General features: G+C 43.2%; 1 protein-coding gene across 1 annotated transcript in view; it reads left to right on the top strand.

The window, feature by feature from the left end:
* Nucleotides 1-22,414, top strand: part of RCAN2 (regulator of calcineurin 2) — a 159,004-nt gene that overhangs the window by 111,481 nt on the left and 25,109 nt on the right. Inside the window, exons 2-3 of the mRNA XM_077812434.1 lie at nt 7,593-7,766; nt 9,750-9,921. Of these exons, the coding sequence (XP_077668560.1) occupies nt 7,593-7,766; nt 9,750-9,921 (346 nt within the window). The remainder of the gene's footprint in view (nt 1-7,592; nt 7,767-9,749; nt 9,922-22,414) is intronic.

Below are 22,414 nucleotides of genomic sequence, written 5' to 3'. Positions count from 1 at the left end.
GTCTGCAAATGAAAAAAGGTTGAAATGCACTGTACTAGGAGGTTTAAATTACAGGTTTTTCTTTCTTTGTCATTGCTGGGTTATTGTTGTTACTAGGTCTATGTAAAGGACTGCACGCAAGTAGCCATTTGCAATGCTAAGGAAAAGTTTCACAGGTCCTACAAAACCCAGGAATTATGCTACATATTCTTGAGCACCATACTGTGGCAGCAGAATCTGTGTGTGGTATGACAGGGACACTGAACTGGGCTGCTGCCCATGCCATCTGTTGATGTATTGCTCAAGTCCAGTATCATTGTTCATGGGTCTTCATTATCTCAGTAAGCCTTCTTGGCAATCTTTACAGTTGCTTCTGCTTTGATGTGGAGAAGATGTATGCTCAAATTCTGATAATGCTGCAACCTATGCAAATTCCCAACAGGCAAACTGAGGTCCAGCATCTCTGGAATTCTATGTCGGGCAAGCTGAGCTTGCAGCTTAAAATGAAAGAGGCAACTGTTGTATGTAAGGGATTGATTTCCCAATAATTCACATAGTAATAAACTATCATGAGCAATACTTGATTTCCACTAGACATAATTCTATACTTAACTTGCTCCCTGGTTGATCAGTTATTTCTTGCACCATGAGTGGTTCCCGTTGTTGATTCACAAGAAATTTGTTGCAGACATTGCACTGATTTATGAGGTCTTTTACATCCCTGCTCTTGTTTGTTCATTACAGAACTTCTCTCATAATGTTGTGATCCGGGTGTAGGCAAGGGAGTTTGTTTACTTAAATGTGTATTTTTAAAGCTGTTGATGCGGGAGCCAACAGCCTGGGATGGATGCCTTTTTTGTTGTACAAGTCAATATGAAGAGCTGGACTCAGGAAGCCATTTGCAGTGCATAACAACAATCATATTGAACCTATTAACTTGGGAGTTGTAAATAATGCTCCATATTCTTGAGCCAGTAGATTACACACTTTATATTATCCCTCTCTCTTTGTATATGTGTATGACACACACACAAACTATGTTACAATAACACTATTAAGGTTGCAAAATCAAAATTTAGGCAATCCCAGAATTAAGGTTGCCTGTGTATCTCTTGTTATGCAGTATGATACAATCTTTAATTTTATCATCATATACTGTTTTTTCCACAGGACACCAGCTTCATTCATTGCATATGTGCAAGAGGGTTGCACAGGCAACCTTAATTCTGGCATTTCTTAACTTTAGAGTGTTTGCCTTTGTAATGTTTTTAGCATATTTTGTGTGTGTGTGTTTGTGTGTGAGTGTGTGTGTGTTTCCAGTTTGCTTTTTTACCAGCCCCATCATGTGGCATCGTATGACACTCCCCTGGGTCACCATAGGTTGAAACCTTCAGATCCACCACAAAGGCCTCTGTCACTTGCGCTAACTCAACAGGTGATAGCAATAGTAGGTTGTGGTTATAGTTACAGGGCTAGCTGCGCCTCTGTCTGGTCTCTCTGAATGTGCCCCTGCAGCCGTCAGACCTCGTGTCTTTACCTATGTCAGGGTGGAATGTCACCATTTTCTCACTGTGAGATTGTGTATCCACTCTTTACCCTGCTGATCTGACTGAGGTCAGGTACCTGCAGTTCTTCTTTAATAAGGTCTGTGACCCATGATGTATAGAGTGATCAGACAGCCTTCTTAAACCAATACATCGTTAGTTTTAACAGTAGGCACAAAACTTTAGAGGAAAAAGGGATTTTAAAACAACAGTCTACAGGCATGTCTATCTTATGATGGTAACATAGGCAGGCCTTGCTTCTTCAGATGCACCTTCAGGGTCTTGTGCCTCAGTCTGGTTCCCCTGAACAACTACTGTTGTCATCGTCTATGTGGACCATCTCTAGGGGGAGATGAGACACTTTGCCAGTGCATTTCACAGAGGTTTGCTGACTGCAGAGGAAAAGTGAGACTCAGGAGTCTTGGGTTCCGTTCCAGGTTCTGGAGGGGAGTGTGCTCTGATGGTCACAGACTTTTCTCTCTCCCCCCACTCCAACTTCCAGTCCCTGTTTCCCTCTCTGCACCTCCCCCGCCAGCCTCCGGTCCCAGTTGTCTCTACCCACTCCAGGATCCTGGTGCCAGTCTACTCCCTCCCCCAGATCTTACTCATGTCCCCTCTTCATTCAGATCTGGCAGCTTTCTCTTCCCTGTTGCCTGCATGCCAGCAGCAGGATCAATGAGAGCACAGAAAAAAGAGGCTCCCTACTCTCAGTTCCTGTGCAGGGTCCACAGCCATTCAGAGCTGCAATTGCAGGAAAAGTCCTGCTTGGCCGCCTGCAACCTTGGGCGATAGCTTGCTCAGTGCGAACAGAATCTGTGGGGAATTTAGCTGCAAAGCTCTAGCAAGTCTGTGGAGTATATGCAAAATGAATTTTTATAGGCTTATAATGTGCACAAATCTGGCCAGATTTTCACAGGGATGGCAAAAGACACACAGGCCACCCCCTTGCCAAATTTCAAGTCTCTGCACCAAAGCATGGGGTTTTGAGAACTTCCCAAAGAAAAGGTTTCCAGTATTTTGTTAAACAATGTGTTTTTCACTAGCTTCACTCTTGGAAATGGCTGAATTGCTAGAAGGTTTAAAAAAAAACAAAAAACAGCCTGAGGCAGACATCTGGTATTGATGATTTCAGCGCAAACAGTTTAAAGTTTTGAGACATTTATAAGCAACTTAAAACAATTGAAAAATTAAGAGGAAGTGATGGGCAACCTTAATAATAGGTGGTGCTACCAGCATCTTTATACAATATTCCCATAAGCCAGCAGGTCTTAAGTCTGTCTCAAACCACACACCCATCTCCTTCCTTCCCGCACACCCTGGAGTATCTCCTATGGGTAAAGGTAGGAACTGGCATTTAGGCAGTGAGGATGTATTAGCAGCTGAGCAGGATGGAGCAAAGAAGCCAATAGTGGAATATAAACGATGGGGAGAAGGGCCACTGGGGTGGAAATGGAGGAAGGAGGCAGGCAGGGATGCAGGTAATTCAAATGTGTGTGTGCCAGGAAGGCCTCATAACCCTCACTGGGACAGTAGTTTTGGGTTTAATAATTAACCCTTTAAGAGGCATATTGTATTGACAGTGGGGACTCTAGCAATGCTAGCATCTCCTTCTGATGCTTATGTGCTATATCTGTTGTGAAAAAGGTTGTTCTGAAAAGTGCTCCACTCCCCACTCTGCCTGTATTATGAACAGATCAGGATTGGAGTATTGATTAGATTTAGATTACATCCGTTGAATTTTTCATATCTTCTTCTGCAGCCTTTCCCAGTTAGCTTCTCTAAGGGGTCAGGAATTGTTTTGCCCCTTTAGAGCTAAGGAAGATGAATCTCAGGACATGAAATAAATTTCTAATTTAAACTGGAGATAATTCAGATGTATCAAGGCCAAAATTGGACTATAGCAATAATAATACATTTTCCACCTGCAATGAGTAGCCCTGGGTTTAAATCAGATATACAGAAATAGAGTGGAAGAATCCAAATGGGCCTGTTTTCTTCTTGGCACCATGACTTTTAGGAGACACAGTAGTCTGGACAGTTACTTCAGTGACCAACCCACCAGATGCAAACGCTCCTGAACTTCAGGGACAACAGGATCCATATGTCTTCACGGCTGGTGTCTGATATCTGAGCTAAACCAAAATCCTGATCCAAAAAACTCTCTCAATCTTACTTGGGAGAACCAGATCCAAACTTTACAGCACTGGACCAGCTCTTAACAAAACTGTCTTTATGCACCATCAATGTGCTTTTCCTCTGCACAATGCAATACAATCAATCTGCTCTTACCCCTTTTAGAAGGAGTCACCTTTTAAGTAAGCAGCACTTGGGCAAGGTACATTCTGCTTCTAAGAAAGAGTGGGAAGTTCCTTCTCTCTTCAATGCCTAATGAGAGAGGGTTTTTTGTTTTGTTTTGTTTAAATGACATCCTAAGTGATTCACTTTGCAAACACAAACTACTTTGTGACACCACGAGTTTGCTCTTCTTGTGCAAACTAAACTTGTAGGGTCGGCTTGCCCTCTGCCTACCAAACCAGAACAGTTGTGTTTTTCACTCACTTTGGATAAGTGTAAAAGACTGTACAAGGTGCATCTTATTAGAATCTACTTCTTGTGGGGCTGAAGGATATGTGAGAAGCCTGCATTTGCAAGAGAACCCAGACAACTCTGGTGTTTAGCCGAGCCTGAGAGCTTGGCCTTGAATAGTCTTGTGATGTTGAATAATTTCTGTTTAGCTCTTTGTTTTGGCAAAGACAAAGGGCATGAGAAGTGGTGGTTAGTCTCATATTATGCCCAGTGTATTGTAAATCTACACCTGGCTACAGTTTCTCTTCACATATCTGGCCAGATCCTCAGCTGGTGTATCTTGGAGCCAGTGGAGCTATGCCAGGTTACACCAGTTGAAGATCTGCCCCATAGAATCTAGCTATAGAAGAAACCTGTTAGGTCACCCAATCCAGTTCCCAACCAATACACCGCTATTCCTCATGGTACAATTTTAGTGTTTCCACTTGCATCTGGAATCCTGTAGAGACTTATTTAGGATTCCATTAAACTATAGTGTTTTGTGAATTGCACTAAATTTCGTGTCTGCAGTGTAGTTGTAGCTGTGTTGGTCCCAGGATATTAGAGAGACAAGGTGGGTGAGATATCGTTTTATTGGACCAATTTCTGTTGAGAGAGACAAGCTTTCAAGCCACACAGTGCTCTTCTTCAGGTCTGAGAAAGGTACTTTGAGCCTCACCACTAAATGCAAAGTGGAAAGATCATAGAATATCAGGGTTGGAAGGGACCTCAGGAGGTCATCTAGTCCCACCCCCTCCTCAAAGCAGGACCTAATCCCCAACTAAATCATCCCAGCCAGGGCTTTGTCAAACCTGACCTTAAAAACCTCTAAGGAAGGAGATTCTACCACCTCCCTAGGTAACCCAGTCCAGTGCTTCACCACCCTCTTAGTGAAAAAGTTTTTCCTAATATCCAACCTAAACCTCCTCCACTGCAGCTTGAGACCATTACTCCTCGTTCTGTCATCTGGTACCACTGAGAACAGTCTATATCCATCCTCTTTGGAACCCCCTTTCAGGTAGTTGAAAGCAGCTATCAAATCCCCCCTCATTCTTCTCTTCTGCAGACTAAATAAGCCCAGTTCCCTCAGCCTCTCCTCATAAGTCATGTGCTCCAGCCCCCTAATCATTTTTGTTGCCCTCCGCTGGACTCTTTCCAATTTTTCCACATCCTTCCTGTGGTGTGGGGCCCAAAACTGGACCCACTACTCCAGATGAGGCCTCACCAATGCCGAATACAGGGGAATGATCACGTCCCTCAATATGCTGACAATGCTCCTACTTGTACAGCCCAAAATGCCATTAGCTTTCTTGGCAACAAGGGCACACTGTTGACTCATACCCAGCTTCTCATCCACCATAACCCCTAGATCCTTTTCTGCAGAACTGCTGCATAGCCACTTAGTCCCTAGTCTGTAGCAATCCATGGGATTCTTCCTTCCTAAGTGCAGGACTGTCCTTCTCCTTGTTGACAAGATGGTTTAGCATAAGTAGGTAGCACATATTCTAAGGGACCATTCAAGGAAGAGAGTGGCCTGTTAACTCTCTTCTTCCCCGCCCCCCCGCCATTTTGTCTTATGACTGCAAAGGTGTTAAGTGGGTTACAGATTGTTGTAATAAGCCATAAATCCAGTGTCTCTGTTCAGTCCATGATTTTTAGTGTCTAGCAGTTATGAATTTAAGCTCCCAGGCTCGTCTTTTGAAAGTGTTGTGCAGGTTTCCTTTGAGAAGGAGGACTGATAGGTCAGACGTAGTGATGGCTTTGTGAAAAGTGTTCACCCACAGGTGACAGGGTGTTTTTATCTTTTATCATTTTCCTGTGTGAGTTCAATCGAGAGCGTAGTGATTGTCTGATTTCACCCACATAGTTGTTGTTGGGGCATTTAGTGCACTGGAAGAGGTACCCTCACATGTTGTGAAGGCATGTGTAGGGTCCTGAACAGAGTGTTGTGGGGGGTGGAGCTCGGTCCTGCCATTGCCTCCATTAATCTCTCTCTCTCAGTTTCATACCAACTTGTTTTGGGCAATATGGATTGTACTAACAATAAAATATTAGAGGTGGCAAAATTTGCTCTGACCTGGGCAAAATAAAGGCCCAGCAGAATTACAGACATGATCGTAGCAATCAGTAAATTACTTCCATGTCCAAGACACTGTAAATGCACCCAATTTTTCTAAAAGTCTACTGTGCATAGCAGGCTAACTTCACCCCTGGCATATCTCTGTTGATTTCACTTTGCTGCACATCATTTTGTGTTATGTTAAAGTGGACTATTCAAAAACCCAACTTTTATATGGAGTTACAGAGAATACATTTCTTTTCTGTTAAACTGGTGATTAATTTAAAGTGTTACCATGAAATTGACGGTTACTGTTCTGATGATCAGTGTGGATGGTTCACTATCTTTTTTGTGTCTGATTTTTTAATTGATTTTATTTGAAAAAGCAAGCAATAAAAAGTACAAAAAGGCAAATAACTTACAGCTTGTATGTTTCCAAATACCACATGTTTCTCGGGATCTCCAACTAAGTTAGGCAATTATGCAATTTTTACAATTCATCAAAGCTGCAAGACCAGACAATTAAAAAAACAAAACAGGCAATACTACATAGACATAACACATTTATAGTAGGATAGGAAGACAAGACATACATAAATAGGGGGGAAAAAAAAGGAACGAAAATCAGTGGACTCTATTAACTTTAGGATAGACCCTAAATGCCAATAATAGAGACCATGATTTGCATATATGTGGAATAGTTCTTATTTCGTAACACAATACCCATGGTTTATCATTTTGGGATTGATGCAGGTGAGTGGCTGAGTGGATATGATGGGTAACAGCTGAACAAATAAAGAGAGCAAGTGGCAAAGTTATGTTCAACACAGAGCTGGGAGGGAAACTAATAGTGGAGCTCAATATCTGCTCCGGACACACAAAGAACCAGACCACTGGAGTCTGGATCAGAGCTTAGTTTCCTAAGAGGTTGTGAATTTTTCCTTCCCATGATCTGCAGTGAAAAGGACTACAAACACAAACAAACAAACAAACAAAAATCAACCAGCCAACCCTGGGGAGATGTAGTCAGTTGACAAGAGGAGGCATTCTGCATGTTCCAAATTTCAAAATATCCCGTTCTTGTTAATTGTACAAAAACTGGAGAAACAAAAATCATTTTGTATTCAAAATGATGCCTAGTCTTTTCAATAAAGTTACCGGGGGCCTAATTTACCTCTCTCTTATACTAGTATGATTCCATTGGAATTACTACTGGTTTACACTCATGTAAATGAGGTCACAGTCATGTCCTATATTTGCGTGTCATTTGTTGTTTACACCCTGACTTCTAAGAACGACCGTGACTGTCACATGGGGGCTCGGTGATCATCCATGTAAACAGTTAATCGCACCAGTCTCGGTTTTTGTCATCTGATTTCAGATTTGGCAGGACAGAATGCAAACAAAGTTACCCCTTAACATGACCAAGGTCTTTTCATTTACAGGAGAAGTTTGAGGGCTTGTTCCGTGCCTATGATGACTGTGTGACATTCCAGTTGTTTAAAAGCTTCAGACGTGTGCGGATAAATTTCAGCAGTCCTAAATCAGCTGCTCGGGCCAGAATAGAGCTGCATGAAACACAGTTCAGAGGGAAGAAATTAAAACTATACTTCGCACAGGTAAGAACCTTTTGACATGAAAGCCTTTCTCTCCTTACTTCTTAATAGGTGACTGCTCTATGATCTTGTGTTACCAAAGAAACGCTGTTTAATAAAATCAGATAAAAATAATAGCTATGTTTGGCTATTTTGAAGTGAATGGGCTAAATGTTGCTCTTAGTTACGACTGTGTAAATCTGGATCAGCGCCTCTAGAGTCAGTAGCATTACTTTGGATTTACACTGGTACACATGAGAGCAGAATTTGACCCTGTGTTTTTTAGCGCTCATAAAAGGCTCTGATAACGTGGTTGAGTTTCGTCAGCTCCAGACTAAAGCTGTGCACTCTTTGTAGAGTTCAAATGTAATTCCCTGGCATTCTGATTTATTAACAAAAAGAGAGTTCCAAAGTAATACTACATGTGCCCTTCCCCCTTCTCCTCAGGACCCACCCGTCCCAGGCCCTCACTCTCTCTTCCAGAAGGCTACCCCGACCTTCCTTGTATTAAATAGTGAGTCTAAGCCACACCTGCCCCAGTGAGTACACAGTAAACCTGAAGTTCCCTGCCGGGTTCTGAAACCTGCTAACAGGATGGGCCCAGAGGAGAACACCCTCCATTCTATTACGGTACCTCCAGGGGGAGAAGATTTCTGGTTGAACAAAGCTGTGTAATCTAGCAGCCAAAGGCATAAAGAGATTTGTCTTCCACTCACTTGAACTAGATGAATTCAGACTAGAAATAAGATACAGATTTTTTCTGTTTTTACAGTGAGGATAATTAGCCATTGGAACACTTTGCCTAGGAACATAGTGGATTCTTCATTACTTGAAGCCTTTCAATCATGATTAGATGTCTTTCTAAAAGATAAACTCTGGCTTAACCCAAAGTTATGGGTTTGATGCAGGAATTATTGGGTTAAATTCTATGGCCTGTGTGATGCAAAAAGTCAGACTAGATCAGAGGTGGTCAAACTACGGCCCGCGGACCACGTCCGGGCCGGCCCTTGAGCTCCCCGCTGGGGAGGCTAGCCCCTACCCCCTCCCCTGCTGCCACACCACTGTGCGGGCAGTGCTCTGGGTAGCGGGGCTGCGCGCTCCTGCAGGGCAGCGCAGCAGCGTGTTTGGCACCAGCCGGGTGGGAGGCTGCCAGACATGCTGCTTTGAGCGGCATAGTAAGGGAGCGGGGTGGCGGGGGTGGATAAGGGTCAGGGAGTTCCGGGGGGCAGTCAGGGGACAGGGAGCAGGGTGAGGTTGGATAGGCGTGGGAGTCCCTGGGGCAGGAGTGTGGATAGGGGTTGGGGCAGTCAGGGAGTGGGGGGGTTGAATGGGGGTGGGGTCCTGGAGGTCAGTTGGGGCAGGGGGCCTGGAAGGGGACAGTCAGGGGACAAGGAGCAGGGCGAGGTTGGATGCGTTGGGGAGTTCTGAGGGGGGCAGTCAGGGGGCGGGAAGTGGGTGGGGATGGATAGGGGGCGGGCGCCAGACTGTTTGGGGAAGCACAGCCTTCCCTACCGGCCCTCAATACAGTTTTGCAACCCCAGTGTGGCCCTTGGGCCAAAAAATTTGCCCACCCCTGGACTGGATGGTCACAGTAGTTCTTTTCTGGGCTTAAAATCTATTCAGGAACAGCTCTGCGGGTTGAAGCCCTGCATTTATCTGCAGAGTAGGAACATTATGGACAGAGGCACTCCAGACTTGCTCATGCAGCCACACCCAATGTACCTGCCTTGGAGGAACCATCTCTAGCAGGGATGAGATGATGATTCTGTTTCCAGGCCCATGCAGTCCTTGGCCTCTCTGCCAAGACTGCCAACAAGAGTGCTGGTTGTGGCAGTGGCCTTTGTGATTTGACAACTGTGCACAGGAAAGTTGACTGAGACTCACGAACTCATTTCACAGATGCTACCGAACAGCAGTATCTGCTCTTTGAAGTTTGTGACTGTCTAATCTTTGTTCCATTTGCCTGCCCTACACTAAAATAATCTGTGTTTCTAATACATTTGAAAGGTTCAGACCTCCGAGACAGACGGGGACAAGCTTCATTTGGCTCCACCACAGCCTGCAAAACAGTTTCTCATCTCGCCTCCAGCCTCCCCTCCTGTAGGGTGGCAGCCAATAGATGATGCAACACCCGTCATCAACTACGACCTCCTTTATGCAGTTTCTAAACTAGGACCAGGTAAGCTTTGCGGCCCTCCTGTATGGGAATGGGTCAGCTTAAGCAGATTGGAAACAGAGTGAAGATAAATAACTAAGAATGCAATTCACCTCTGTGCAGAGAGCACTGCAAGGCTTATATACTGCTTAAATTCAAGGGTCCACGTAGGGTTCAAGTAATGCGTAGGCCTGGCACCAGCTTTCTGCTTGGGATGGATTTTACCTATGTGCATAATTATTATTTCTTAACTTGAGTTAGTGCTTGGTGCTGTACAAGACACAGAGATATGGGTCCTGCTCCTAGGAGTTTACTCTAAAATTCAGACTGGCATCAGAGGAGAATGCACTGACAGACCCAGAGGATGATCACACAGAATGTTTCCATTGCACTGGTTTACTTTTAATCTAGGTAGGAGAGTTGGGGTTGTAGAAGGGCAGGAATAAATGCTGTTGAGCGAGTTCTAAGAGTTCCTCACAACAAATACAATCGGGCCCAGTCCTGCAAGATGATGTATGCCTTCTGGGAGGTCCGAGCTCAGTGAGGACCCCAGGGACTAGCCCCAACCAGGATCAGGTCCATTTTGAGATAGCAAAACACATCAGAATTCTGAGTGTGACTCTGTGTGGATTGTTCGTTAAGAGAATTAACCAATGATCAGCTACAGTGGGGAGACTAGCTTCTTCGCACTTATTTCTACTAGGTAAGTGGAGTCAGTTGTGGCCCCCAGGGAAGTGGAAGGCAGATTGACGATCTATAACCTGGTATAATGCAGGCAGGTCACCCCACTTCATGGTTAGGTTTAGAGCTGGTTGGGAATTTTTTCACACATTTTTCATTGGAAAATATCTGGTTTTCTATAAACTGTTCATGGAGAGAGTCAGTTCAGACTAATTTCTCATTTTGGGGCGGGAATCAAAATTGTCAAAACGGCCCATTTCCACATTTTAGAAATGAAAAAGTTCTGTTTTTTCAGGCCCAAATGACTTTTCGTTTAGAAATACAAGTTAATTGATGGTAAAACAATATATGAGAAAATATAAAAAAGTCTACATCAAAACCAAACATTTAAATCAAACCAATTGTACATTTTTTTTCCAGATTTTTGGTTCAGGAAAATTTTCAAGATTTAGATTTTTCATCCTCTTTGGGATGGGAAATTTTTTAAAAATCTTAAAAATTAGCACAGGACAGGAAAACCATTTCCTGCCCAGCTCTAATATGGATGCCCCTTTACTGTTCTGGGAACAGCTACCACTTAAAGAAGCCCTGTCAGTGGGACTCTATTGGATCTGCCCTGCCAAACAGGAGTCCATGGGGGTACAGGGCTGTCTCTACCTTTCCCATCTCCCCCAAGGACCATGAGAATTGTGGGACTACCCCACATCTTTTACCAGTGGGGACCCATACACCTAGCCTCCCTTGATGGAACAAAGGAAAGAAATCTGCAGGAGGGGAATCTCCAAGACATTTCCTCCCTCTTAGTCCTCTCATATGGGTTTTTCCTGCACATGGGGATTATCAATCCATATATTACAGTCCATTATTCCCAGCATCAATGCTTTATGCTTCTAAACTGCTGAATAAAAGGAAAACAAAGAATCCTCCTTTCCCCTTGCTGCAGCGACATTATAAATGGAAACATGTAAATGAATCCTCTAGCTAGCTGGGTAATAAATCAATTCCTGTTCTGGAGCAGTGAAATGTGAAATATCGCTCATTATTCTGCACTCTGGGACAGTGCTCCACGAAGGTCATATTCACTCTCATTTAAGGAGCCTGCAGGGAGCAATATGAAAAGTCATTGTCTGCTCTTCCCCCTCCCCGCCTGCTTTTCTATTTTTAGCACTCGTTAGGGAGATCAATTTTAGTTAACTGCAAAGGAGATCTTAAAACAGTGCTGCAGTCCTCAGTTGTGCTCTTGCTATATTTAGTATTTCATTTAAAAAAACCCCACAATCCTCTGCAGCCCATCTCCTTTGAAACATGCTGTGTTGCCATTGCTAGCATCTTATGCTCATTGTATCCAACAGGTCTCAACCCTTTTTAAAAATCTTAATCGTGGTTTATTTATTCCCCAAAGGAAGGAGTATTTAACAGTGTGGTTTTAAATAGTTAACAATGTAAGGGCATGGATCCCACAACCCTTCCTCACCTGAGTATTCTGATTGGGTGCCATTCACAGCTGTGTAGAAATTCAGGACAAAGCCCATGCTCCACTTAAGTCGCACTTACAGTTTCATGCTAAGTGTGGAAGTATGAAAGCTTACATGGGAGCTGTCAAGGTTCCTCCCCCACTCTGAACGCTAGGGTACAGATGTGGGGACCTGCATGAAAACCTCCTAAGCTTATCTTTACTAGCTTAGGTCAAAACTTCCCCAAGGTACAAAATATTCCACCCTTTATCCTTGGATTGGCCGCTACCACCACCAAACAAATACTGGTTACTGGGGAAGAGCTGTTTGGAAACGTCTTTCCCCCCAAATACTTCCCAAAACCTTGCACTCCACTTCCTGGACAAGTTTTGGTAAAAAGCCTCACCAATTTGCCCAGGTGACTACAGACCCAGACCCTTGGATCTTAAGAACAATGAACAATCCTCCCAATACTTGCACCCTCCCTTTCCTGGGAAATGTTGGATAAAAAGCCTCACCAATTTGCATAGGTGACCATAGACCCAAACCCTTGGATCTGAGAACAATGAAAAAGCATTCAGTTTTCTTACAGGAAGACTTTTAATAGAAATAGGAGTAAATAGAAGTAAAGAAATCCCCTCTGTAAAATCAGGATGGTAGATACCTTACAGGGTAATTAGATTCAAAACATAGAGAATCCCTCTAGGCAAAACCTTAAGTTACAAAAAAGATACACAGACAGAAATAGTTATTCTATTCAGCACAATTCTTTTCTCAGCCATTTAAAGAAATCATAATCTAACACATACCTAGCTAGATTACTTACTAAAAGTTCTAAGACTCCATTCCTGGTCTATCCCTGACAAAAGCAGCATATAGACAGACAGAGACCCTTTGTTTCTCTCCCTCCTCCCAGCTTTTGAAAGTATCTTGTCTCCTCATTGGTCATTTTGGTCAGATGCCAGGGAGGTTACCTTTAGCTTCTTAACCCTTTACAGGTGAGAGGAGTTTTCCTCTGGCCAGGAGAAATTTTAAAAGGGTTTACCCTTCCCTTTATATTTACGACAGGAGCTTGGTAGAATTTGATTTTTATTTTTATATTTTTGTAGTATAATGTTGACCGATAACATCCATGCTTCTTTTAAAGCATTTTTTAGATTTTTCTCTATTTAAATTTTCACAGTTTACAAGAAATTACGGAGAGTTCAGACAATTATTTAATGACATATGCTGAGATTCAAAAAGCTAAAGCTTTACAAACTATTAAAACACAAATTGTTGACATCGCAGGTCAAAATATACTAAGTAAATGTCCTTAAACCAACAAATCAGACCTATTTTTACTTTCATTCACTAATCATTTGTAACCAGCCGAATTCAAAAGTCTACATCACTGGATTTTGACTCCTAAGTTCTCAAGCAGCATTTTGCTTGCTTTGCCAATTGTAAATTTTGATTATCGCTGGAAATATTTGCCATCAGTTTGTGTGTGCCTGGTGAAATCAATGTTTATGGACATTTACAGATAAAAATCTGATCCTTCCAAGCCTAGATTTCAATGGTGCATAGCGCTTGTGCTGGCCCTCTGTACAGGGGGGGAGTTTCACCCACTGATTTCACTGTTAGTCAAGTCCCAACACTGGACCTAGACAATTTTTAATCAAAATAAAGTGAATAAGCTGTAGAAAATTAGTAGTAATTATAGGTATTTAAGGGCAAATTCAGCCCCTGCCTTCACAGAAGCTCCCTTGCAGCAGAACCAGTGAAGTTCCTCTGTGCAATGGGAGGGGCTGGATTCAAGGGGCCACATATGGGATGTTCCCCAACTTTGTGGAAGCTCCACAACTTTGTGGAAGGGGGTAGAGGTGAATCCAAGGATCTGCTACTGTGTGGATCCTCCTATCTTCTTTCCCCTGCCCAGGGATGGAGACAGCTAGGATTGCAGATGAACTGGATTTAGGCCTTAGAAGATAAAGGGTTTAAGCAAGGCCCCCTGCAGTGGGGTGAATTTCATCCTTATCTAGTACCTTCCAACTGGAGATCTCTGAGCGCTTTACAACCTTTAATTAGTTCACCCTCACACACCCTGGAATGACAGGTGAGCAGTATCCCTGTATTACAAGTGTCAAGACTGAGCTGCAGTCACTTGAGTAAAGCCATGCAGTAAACCAGTGACAGAGCCAGGAACAGAATCCAGGAATCCTGATTCCCTGTCCCCTCTAACCACTAGACCACAATCCCTCCTATCTGAATGACACTCCCATGTCTGTAACATGTATCTGTATACCAACACCAGTGAAAAACAGACTTTGCTGTAGTTAAAAGTGCCAGAGAAAATATGAAATCCCTGCCCTGAAGTATTATAAAAGGAATGCATTATAACTTGAACACAGTCATTAACATGCGGGTCTGTTTCCTCCATTGGATGCACATGAATATTCCCCACTAATGCCACATTCACTTGGGGTGAAAGTTATCCCTGTGCAAAAGGTCAGCACAAAGACCTATGTGCTCACTTAAGTCCTACTTCACCCCTGTTTTGAGGATGTGAGTGGGGCCCATAAGGAGTCACCTTAGGAGAAAAAAGCTGCTGGCATTAAAAACTATGTCAAAACTCCTATTGCCATCAGTGGTACACCATCAGCACTTTAGATTAGAAGGCTACTGTTTGCCTGGTTTTTTGTGGGTTTTTTAAAATGCTGACACTGTTAGAAGGAAAAAAAATTCCTGTGTGTAACGTGGCTGTCCATGAAAATCTCTAAATTTGGTCTGACCCTCTTTGAGCTGTCTATATTTGGGGCTTTCCTACTCCTGTTTAAACACTGTATCACAAAGGGGAAAGCATCACATTTCTGTGGAGTATTGCTGTTGCCCGGCATGTTTATTGATTTAGTCTTCGTTTAGTCCAGTCTTACGAGATTGTTAATGTATGAACCCAGGTACAAACGCTATATAGCCACCCCAGCAATGATCATAACAAAGGGAAGATTCACCCACCAAAAAGAAGTGATGATTCGAAAAAATAAGTTGACTTTTGCTAGGCTGATGTAATCCCAGTGACCTGCCACGTGTAACTGGGGTGCCCCAGGATATATTGTGCCACTGAGTCACAATTTCTTCCATGGTTCCTCCAACTACTATTCTGCTACGGTTGAAAATACATAGTCTAGCCCTGAGTAAGGGCTGCAGGATCGGGCCCTAAAACCGATGCATGTTTAATATCATTCACATTATAGATAAACAAACCTATTTTTAACTCTTTAATGAAACTGCAGTTATGATTTTTAAGAAAGTAAAAAATGACTGATTTAATAAACATGAAAAGAACTAGAAATGCCAGTGCCTTTCAAACCACAAAACAGTACAGGAAACTCAGGAGGCATCAGTGGAAAAATTCTGAGCAATGGGCAACTGTGAGCAGAATTCTGCAAGAGTAAATGTTAGCAGGATTTAGTCTCTCAGCCCCTATGCTTCCCGCTAACTGGACAACTTTAGCCCACAGTTTCCAACCTTCTGGGCTGGTCTTCAAGTCCTCCTCTAGTCTCCACATCATTTAAACTATCTGATGGCAAGTTTAATACCTCTCCCTTGTGCACCTTCAAAGCTCTTATTAGAACAATTTCCCCTCCCCTAAACCCTAAAACAAAAATCTTTCCTGGTAAGTCAGAAGAAGGCTTTGTAGGAAATCCCTGGAAAGAGGAGATTGAGGGTCATGCTATGGCACTGGAAGAGAAGATCCGTCTGCACCGCTCAGTGCAACATGGCATGGCATTGTTCTCGTGCACACCGCAGCCTTGTGATTACGAGGACCAGATTCACCATCAATTTAAATACTGCGAGAAGATCCTGAATAATCAGCTGATTATATCCATATTATCCTGGATTATGTAGGCCGTGATTACCTACAAAAATAAAGATCTCAGCTCTTCAGCTGAGGTAAATCTGCACGGCTACACTGACTTCGGTAGTGCCATGCTGGTTTACCGTGACTGAGGATCCAGCTTGTTGCCTTTGAAAGGGAATGCCTTTTGATGCACCTTGAGAAAGGAAGTTGTGGTTTATGTTGGATTCTTATGTATGTTTCAAACGACTATGACTTCACAATAGGCCCCAATCGTGGTGACTAATTTCAGGACAAATCAATAGCCCTGTGGCTAAAATATGTTTTTGGTCGTCTACCATCTTCACTTGAGGATAATGGATACACTGGATTCCTGCCACACCTAAACCATCTGCTGAGGTGGGAATCTGACAGCAGAAACAACATTTTTGTACATCTAAATATATCCACAGATCTTTTTTAAAAGGCAAATGGTAATTCTAGTTGGTCAACTGAAATCACCGGCATGTTTCAGAAATGGTATCTTACGTGGAGAAAGAGACGTGGTGTCTATAACAACAACAGCAAGAGCTACTAGAGCTACTCGTGCAGGAAGTAAAACCAGATATTATAGGGATAACAGAAACAGGGTGGAATAGTCGTCATGACTGGCCTACAGGTATTGAGGGGTATGTGCTGTTTAGGCAAGACAGAAATAAAGGTAAAGGTGGTGGAATAGCATTGTATCTCAATGATGAGGTAGAATGTAAAGAAATAAGAAGCGATGGAATGGATAAGACAGAGTCCGTCTGGGAAAAAATCACATTTGGGAAGAAAACTACTAGACCTCCCTTGTGATAGTACTTGGGGTGTGCTATAGACCGCCGGAATCTAATTTGGATATGGATAGAGCCCTCTTTAATGTTTTTAATGAAGTAAATACTAATGGAAACTGTGTGATCATGGGAGACTTTAACTTCCCAGATATAGACTGGAGGAAGAGTGCTAGTAATAATAATAGGGCTCAGATTTTCCTAGATGCGACAGCTGATGGATTCCTTCATCAAGTAGTTGCTGAACTGACTAGAGAGGATGCCATTTTAGATTTGGTTTTGGTGAGTAGTGAGGACCTCATAGAAGAAGTGGTTGTAGGGGACAATCTTGGTTCAAGTGATCATGAGCTAATTCAGGTCAAACTGACCGGAAGGATTAACAAAAATAAATCTGCAACTAGGGTTTTTGATTTCAAAAGGGCTGACTTTCAAAAATTAAGGAAATTAGTTAGGGAAGTGGATTGGACTGAAGAATTTATGGCTCTAGAGGCAGAGGATGCCTGGGATTACTTTAAGTTAAAGCTGCAGAAGCTATCGGAAGCCTGCATCCCAAGAAAGGGGAAAAAATTCATAGGCAGGAGTTGTAGACCAAGCTGGATGAGCAGGCATCTCAGAGAGGTGATTAAGAAAAAGCAGAAAGCATATAGGGAGTGGAAGATGGGAGCGATCAGCAAGGAAAGCTACCTTATTGAGGTCAGAACATGTAGGGATAAAGTGAGACAGGCTAAAAGACAAGTAGGGTTGGACCTTGCAAAGGGAATTAAAACCAATAGTAAAAGTTTCTATAGCCATATAAATACGAAGAAAACGAAGAGAGAAGAAGTGGGACCGCTAAACACTGACGATGGAGTGGAGGTTAAGGATAATCTAGGCATGGCCCAATATCTAAACATATACTTTGCCTCAGTCTTTAATAAGGCTAATGAGGATCTTAGGGATAATGGTAGCATGACAAATGGAAATGAGGATATGGAGGTAGATATTACCATATCTGAGGTAGAAGCGAAACTCAAACAGCTTAGTGGGACTAAATCGGGGGGCCCAGATAATCTTCATCCAAGAATATTAAAGGAATTGGCACATGAAATTGCAAGCCCATTAGCAAGAATTTGTAATGAATCTGTAAACTCAGGGGTTGTACCGTATGATAGGAGAATTGCTAACATAGTTCCTATCTTTAAGAAAGGGAAAAAAAGTGATCCGGGTAACTACAGGCTTGTTAGTTTGACATCTGTAGCATGCAAGGTCTTGGAAAAAATTTTGAAGGAAAAAGTAGTTAAGGACATTGAGGTCAATGGTAAATGGGACAAAATACAACATGGTTTTACAAAAGGCAGATCATGCCAAACCAACCTGTTCTCTTTCTTTGATAAAGTAACAGATTTTTTAGACAAAGGAAACGCAGTGGATCTAATTTACCTGGATTTCAGGAAGGCGTTTGATACAGTGTCACATGGGGAATTATTAGTTAAACTGGAAAAGATGGGGATCAATATGAAAATTGAAAGGTGGATAAGGAATTGGTTAAAAGGGAGACTACAGCGGGTCCTACTGAAAGGTGAACTGTCAGGCTGGAGGGAGGTTACCAGTGGAGTTCCTCAGGGATCGGTTTTGGGACCAATCTTATTTAATCTTTATATTACTGACCTCAGCACAAAAAGTGGGAGTGTGCTAATAAAATTTGCGGATGATACAAAGCTGGGAGGTATTGCCAATTTAGAGAGAGACCAGGATATCATACAGGAAGATCAGGATGACCTTGTAAACTGGAGTAATAGTAATAGGATGAAATTTAATAGTGAGAAGTGTAAGGTCATGCATTTAGGGATTAATAACAAGAATTTTAGTTATAAGCTGGGGCTGCATCAATTAGAAGTAATGGAGGAGGAGAAGGACCTTGGAATAGTGGTTGATCACAGGATGACTATGAGCCACTAATGTGATATGGCCGTGAAAAAAGCTAATGCGGTCTTGGGATGCATCAGGTGAGGTATTTCCAGTAGAGATAAGGAGGTTCTGGTCTCCCATGTTTAAGAAGGATGAATTCAAACTGGAACAGGTACAGAGAAGGGCTACTAGGATGATCTGAGGAATGGAAAACCTGTCTTATGAAAGGAGACTCAAGGAGCTTGGCTTGTTTAGCCTAACCAAAAGAAGGTTGAGGAGAGATATGATTGCTCTCTATAAATTCATCAGAGGGATGAATACCAGAGAGGGAGAGAAATTATTTAAGCTCAGTACCAGTGTGGACACAAGAGCAAACTGGTCATTGTGAAGTTTAGACTTGAAATTAGATGACGGTTTCTAACCATCAGAGGAGTAAAGTTCCAGAACAGCCTTCCAAGGGAAGCAGTGGGAGCAAAAGACCTATCTGGCTTTAAGATTAAACTCGATAAGTTTATGGAGGAGATGGTATGATGGGATAATATGATTTTGGCAATTAATTGATATTTAACTATTCATGGTAAATAGGCCCAATGGCCTGTGATGGGATGTTAGATGGGGTGGGATCCGAGTTACTGCAGAGAATTCTTTCCTGGGTATCTGGCTGGTGAATCTTGCCCATATGCTCAGGGTTCAGCTGATCGCCATATTTGGGGTCGGGAAGGAATTTTCCTCCAGGGCAGATTGGAAGAGGCCCTGGAGGTTTTTCACCTTCCTCTGTAGCATGGGGCATGGGTCACTTGCTGGAGGATTCTCTGCTCCTTGAAGTCTTTAAACCATGATTTGAGGACTTCAATAGCTCAGACATAGGTGAGAGGTTTATCTCAGGAGTGGGTGGGTAAGATTCTGTGGCCTGCATTGTGCAGGAGGTCAGACTAGATGATCATAATGGTCCTTTCTAACCTTAATATCTATGAATCTATGAAAAAAAAACCAAGAGGGTCCAAAGCCATGATAAGAAGCTGAGTGGTTCAGATTGCCTCTTGCAGCAGTGTAAATCAGGACTGCTCCACAGAAGTCCAGAGTGTGTAAGAGCAGTGTTGGTGAGATGGATTCAGAACAATGTTCTTACAGACAGCTCTTCATGTCTTCATTTGCTGTCGTGGCAGGAAATGAGACTTCGTCACAGGGTGAGCTGGCCCTTTAAGGGCCTGTTGATGGTGCAGCTGGAAGTGAGCCTGCCAGCCCAGGTAGACAGACTTGTGCTATCAGAGCTTGAGCTAACATGCTAAAAATAGTAGTGTGGACACTGTGGCTCCAGCAGAGCCTCTGGCTGGCCACCAGTGCTCAGAATCACCCAGCGCGCTAGGTTTGAGCTTGGGCGGCTAGCTGAAGTCTCTGCCAGAGCTGCAGTGCTCCCACTGCTATGTTTAGCATGCGAGCTCAAGTTGCTCAGTGCAAGTCCATCTACCCAAGCTGAGAAGCTTGCGCCCAGCTGCAGTGTAGACAGACCCTAAGAGGGCTGGGATTCAGCCTCACCTGTGCCAGGTGTAGCCCGTCTCCTCGGATGAAGGGCATAAATCCATTGGTGACATCATGGGAGCATGTTGCTCAGAAGCAGGCCTGCTGGGAGATATAAAGGATTGCCTGAGGCCAGTGAGGTACAGTTCAGAGACATTCAGAGGAGCCAGGGGGTCTGCTCTGTGCAGCACGGCTCTTCTTAGCTCCCAGGCTTTCCCTCTTCAGACCTGTTGTATTGGTGCTTGCACAGAACGACCCAAAGGTGGCTGCATTTCAGTGAGGGGTGAAGTGGTTCCTGCATATATAGGGACAGATCCTGCTATTAAGATGCAGGCCTAGGCTGGAAGTGGTGCAGGTAGCCCTGCTCTGAGAGGCATTGTGCCTGCTTCACTGTCCATTAGAGGGATGCTTCCTGCTCTGGAAGTGTCTAGCTCTGCTGGCCAACGTGGGTGGTGGAGGCTGTGGCCTGTCTCTTTGGCACTAGCAGGGAGCAATTCCTGCCTCTCACCTGTGGATGCTCTGGTGTTGGAGGTGCAGTACGGGATTAGCTCCATATGCCTCTTCTCCTACCTTCTGCCCCCACGCACAGGCCAGACCCAGCCTGACCTGTACAGTTTGTAAAGGCTGTAAATGTAAGATGTTCTTATGATACTAATGACACATTTAACATGGAGCAGACTGCTCTGGACCTATTAACATTTGATTATGATTCAGAACAGAGGACAAGGGAGCTGCAAAATACCACTACTCTGCCTTGAGAACTAATTAATCAACTACACATATTACATCCATTGCCAGACAATAAAAGCTTCATAGTTCAAGAGGAGCCCATCCATGAAAGGCCATGATACTGCCTCATAAAGCAATATAAAACCATGTGCTATTAATTTTTTATGATTTTTTTAAATTCTCAAACATTACCAGACTGTTCCTGTGCTATTATTGCTGTGTGTTCAATTATCAAAGGTCACCCATTCTTTCATGTTAATGTTGCTGAAGCAAATGGTCCCTATTCCCATCTGAGTAGTTAGGTTCATTGTGTAACGATTTATTAGGTTCATTGAGATTTAAGTCCCCTCATGCTGTTTTTCTTTTTTGCCAACTAAATACAGTAGAGGAAAATGTAAGGTATTTCTAGAGGGCTAGGAGTTCATTAGAAGCATTTTCTGGTGTTTTAAGGGGACACCACAACTTAATTATTTTGTGCATCCTTCCCCCGAGGCAGATTAGAGCTAACAGAATTTATTTGGCGAATTGGGATATTTTGCTGAATAAGATGGCATGTATTTCCCTAATTCATTCTTTTTAGAAAACTTGCTAGATAATCTATTAATGTAGATAATTTGCAAATCACCTAACACAAGGAAATAAAGAATAAGAGGAGGGCGCCAAGGACATTTAAGGGGAGAAGGACCAACCAAAGGAGATGCTGAAGGAATCACCCAAGAGGCAGGAGGAAGATATGGACAGGGCACAGTCATGGAAGTCAGAGCAAGACACGATATTTAAAAGGAAGTTATGATCGACAGTGTCACAAGCAACTGAAGTCCAAGGGGATGAAGATGGAGGAAAGACCCTGAGATTGACCAGGAAAAGACTGTTGGACACTTCGGTGATTATGGTTCAGTGGAGTGGAGAAGGCAGATCCTGACTGGCGAGGATCCTGAGTGCAGCTGGAGGAAAAGAACTTGAGGTAGCTTTTGTGAACAGCACGTTCAGGGAGTTTGAGAGTGAAAGGAAGAGAAGAAATAGGGCAGTGATCGAAGAGGAAGGTGGAGTTAAGGATTGGCTTTCTCAGGGTGGTAGTGATCAGAGCATGCTTGAATTGTGAGGGGAAGGAGACAGAGGAAAGGTTGAGGAGAAAAGAAAGGGAGGTTGAGGGTGGGGATTAGGAGGCAGGAGAGAATGAGATCAATAGGGCAAAAAGACGGGTTTCAGGAGGAATGTGGATAGGAAACCTGGATATCAGTGATGGGGTGAGGGAGACAGCGATGGGAAGTGGGGAGGTTGTAGCATACCTTGTCTGTCTGTACTTAAAAGAGGCCAGCAAGATCCTGTGCAGGGAGGGAGAAGGGTTTATCTAGGGAGTCAAATGTTACAGGTAAATGACTGCTTTAATGTGGGCACCTGATACAATGACACTGTCTCACTGCACAACTGTTTAACAAACACCAGAGCTGTGCAAATAACTGATTTTTTGGTTCCCTGACCATACTGAAAAATTGGGAGGGGGGACTATTTTGGGTCATACAAAACGTTTCATTCAATCCAAAATGAAACATTTAATGAAAAGTTGTTTCAAATTGAAAAATCAAAACATTTTT

Source organism: Eretmochelys imbricata, chromosome 3, assembly GCF_965152235.1.
Source record: "Eretmochelys imbricata isolate rEreImb1 chromosome 3, rEreImb1.hap1, whole genome shotgun sequence".
NCBI lineage: Eukaryota > Metazoa > Chordata > Testudines > Cheloniidae > Eretmochelys > Eretmochelys imbricata.
The sequence above is the reverse complement of the archived record's forward strand: the minus strand, read 5'-3'. Positions and strand labels throughout refer to the sequence as shown.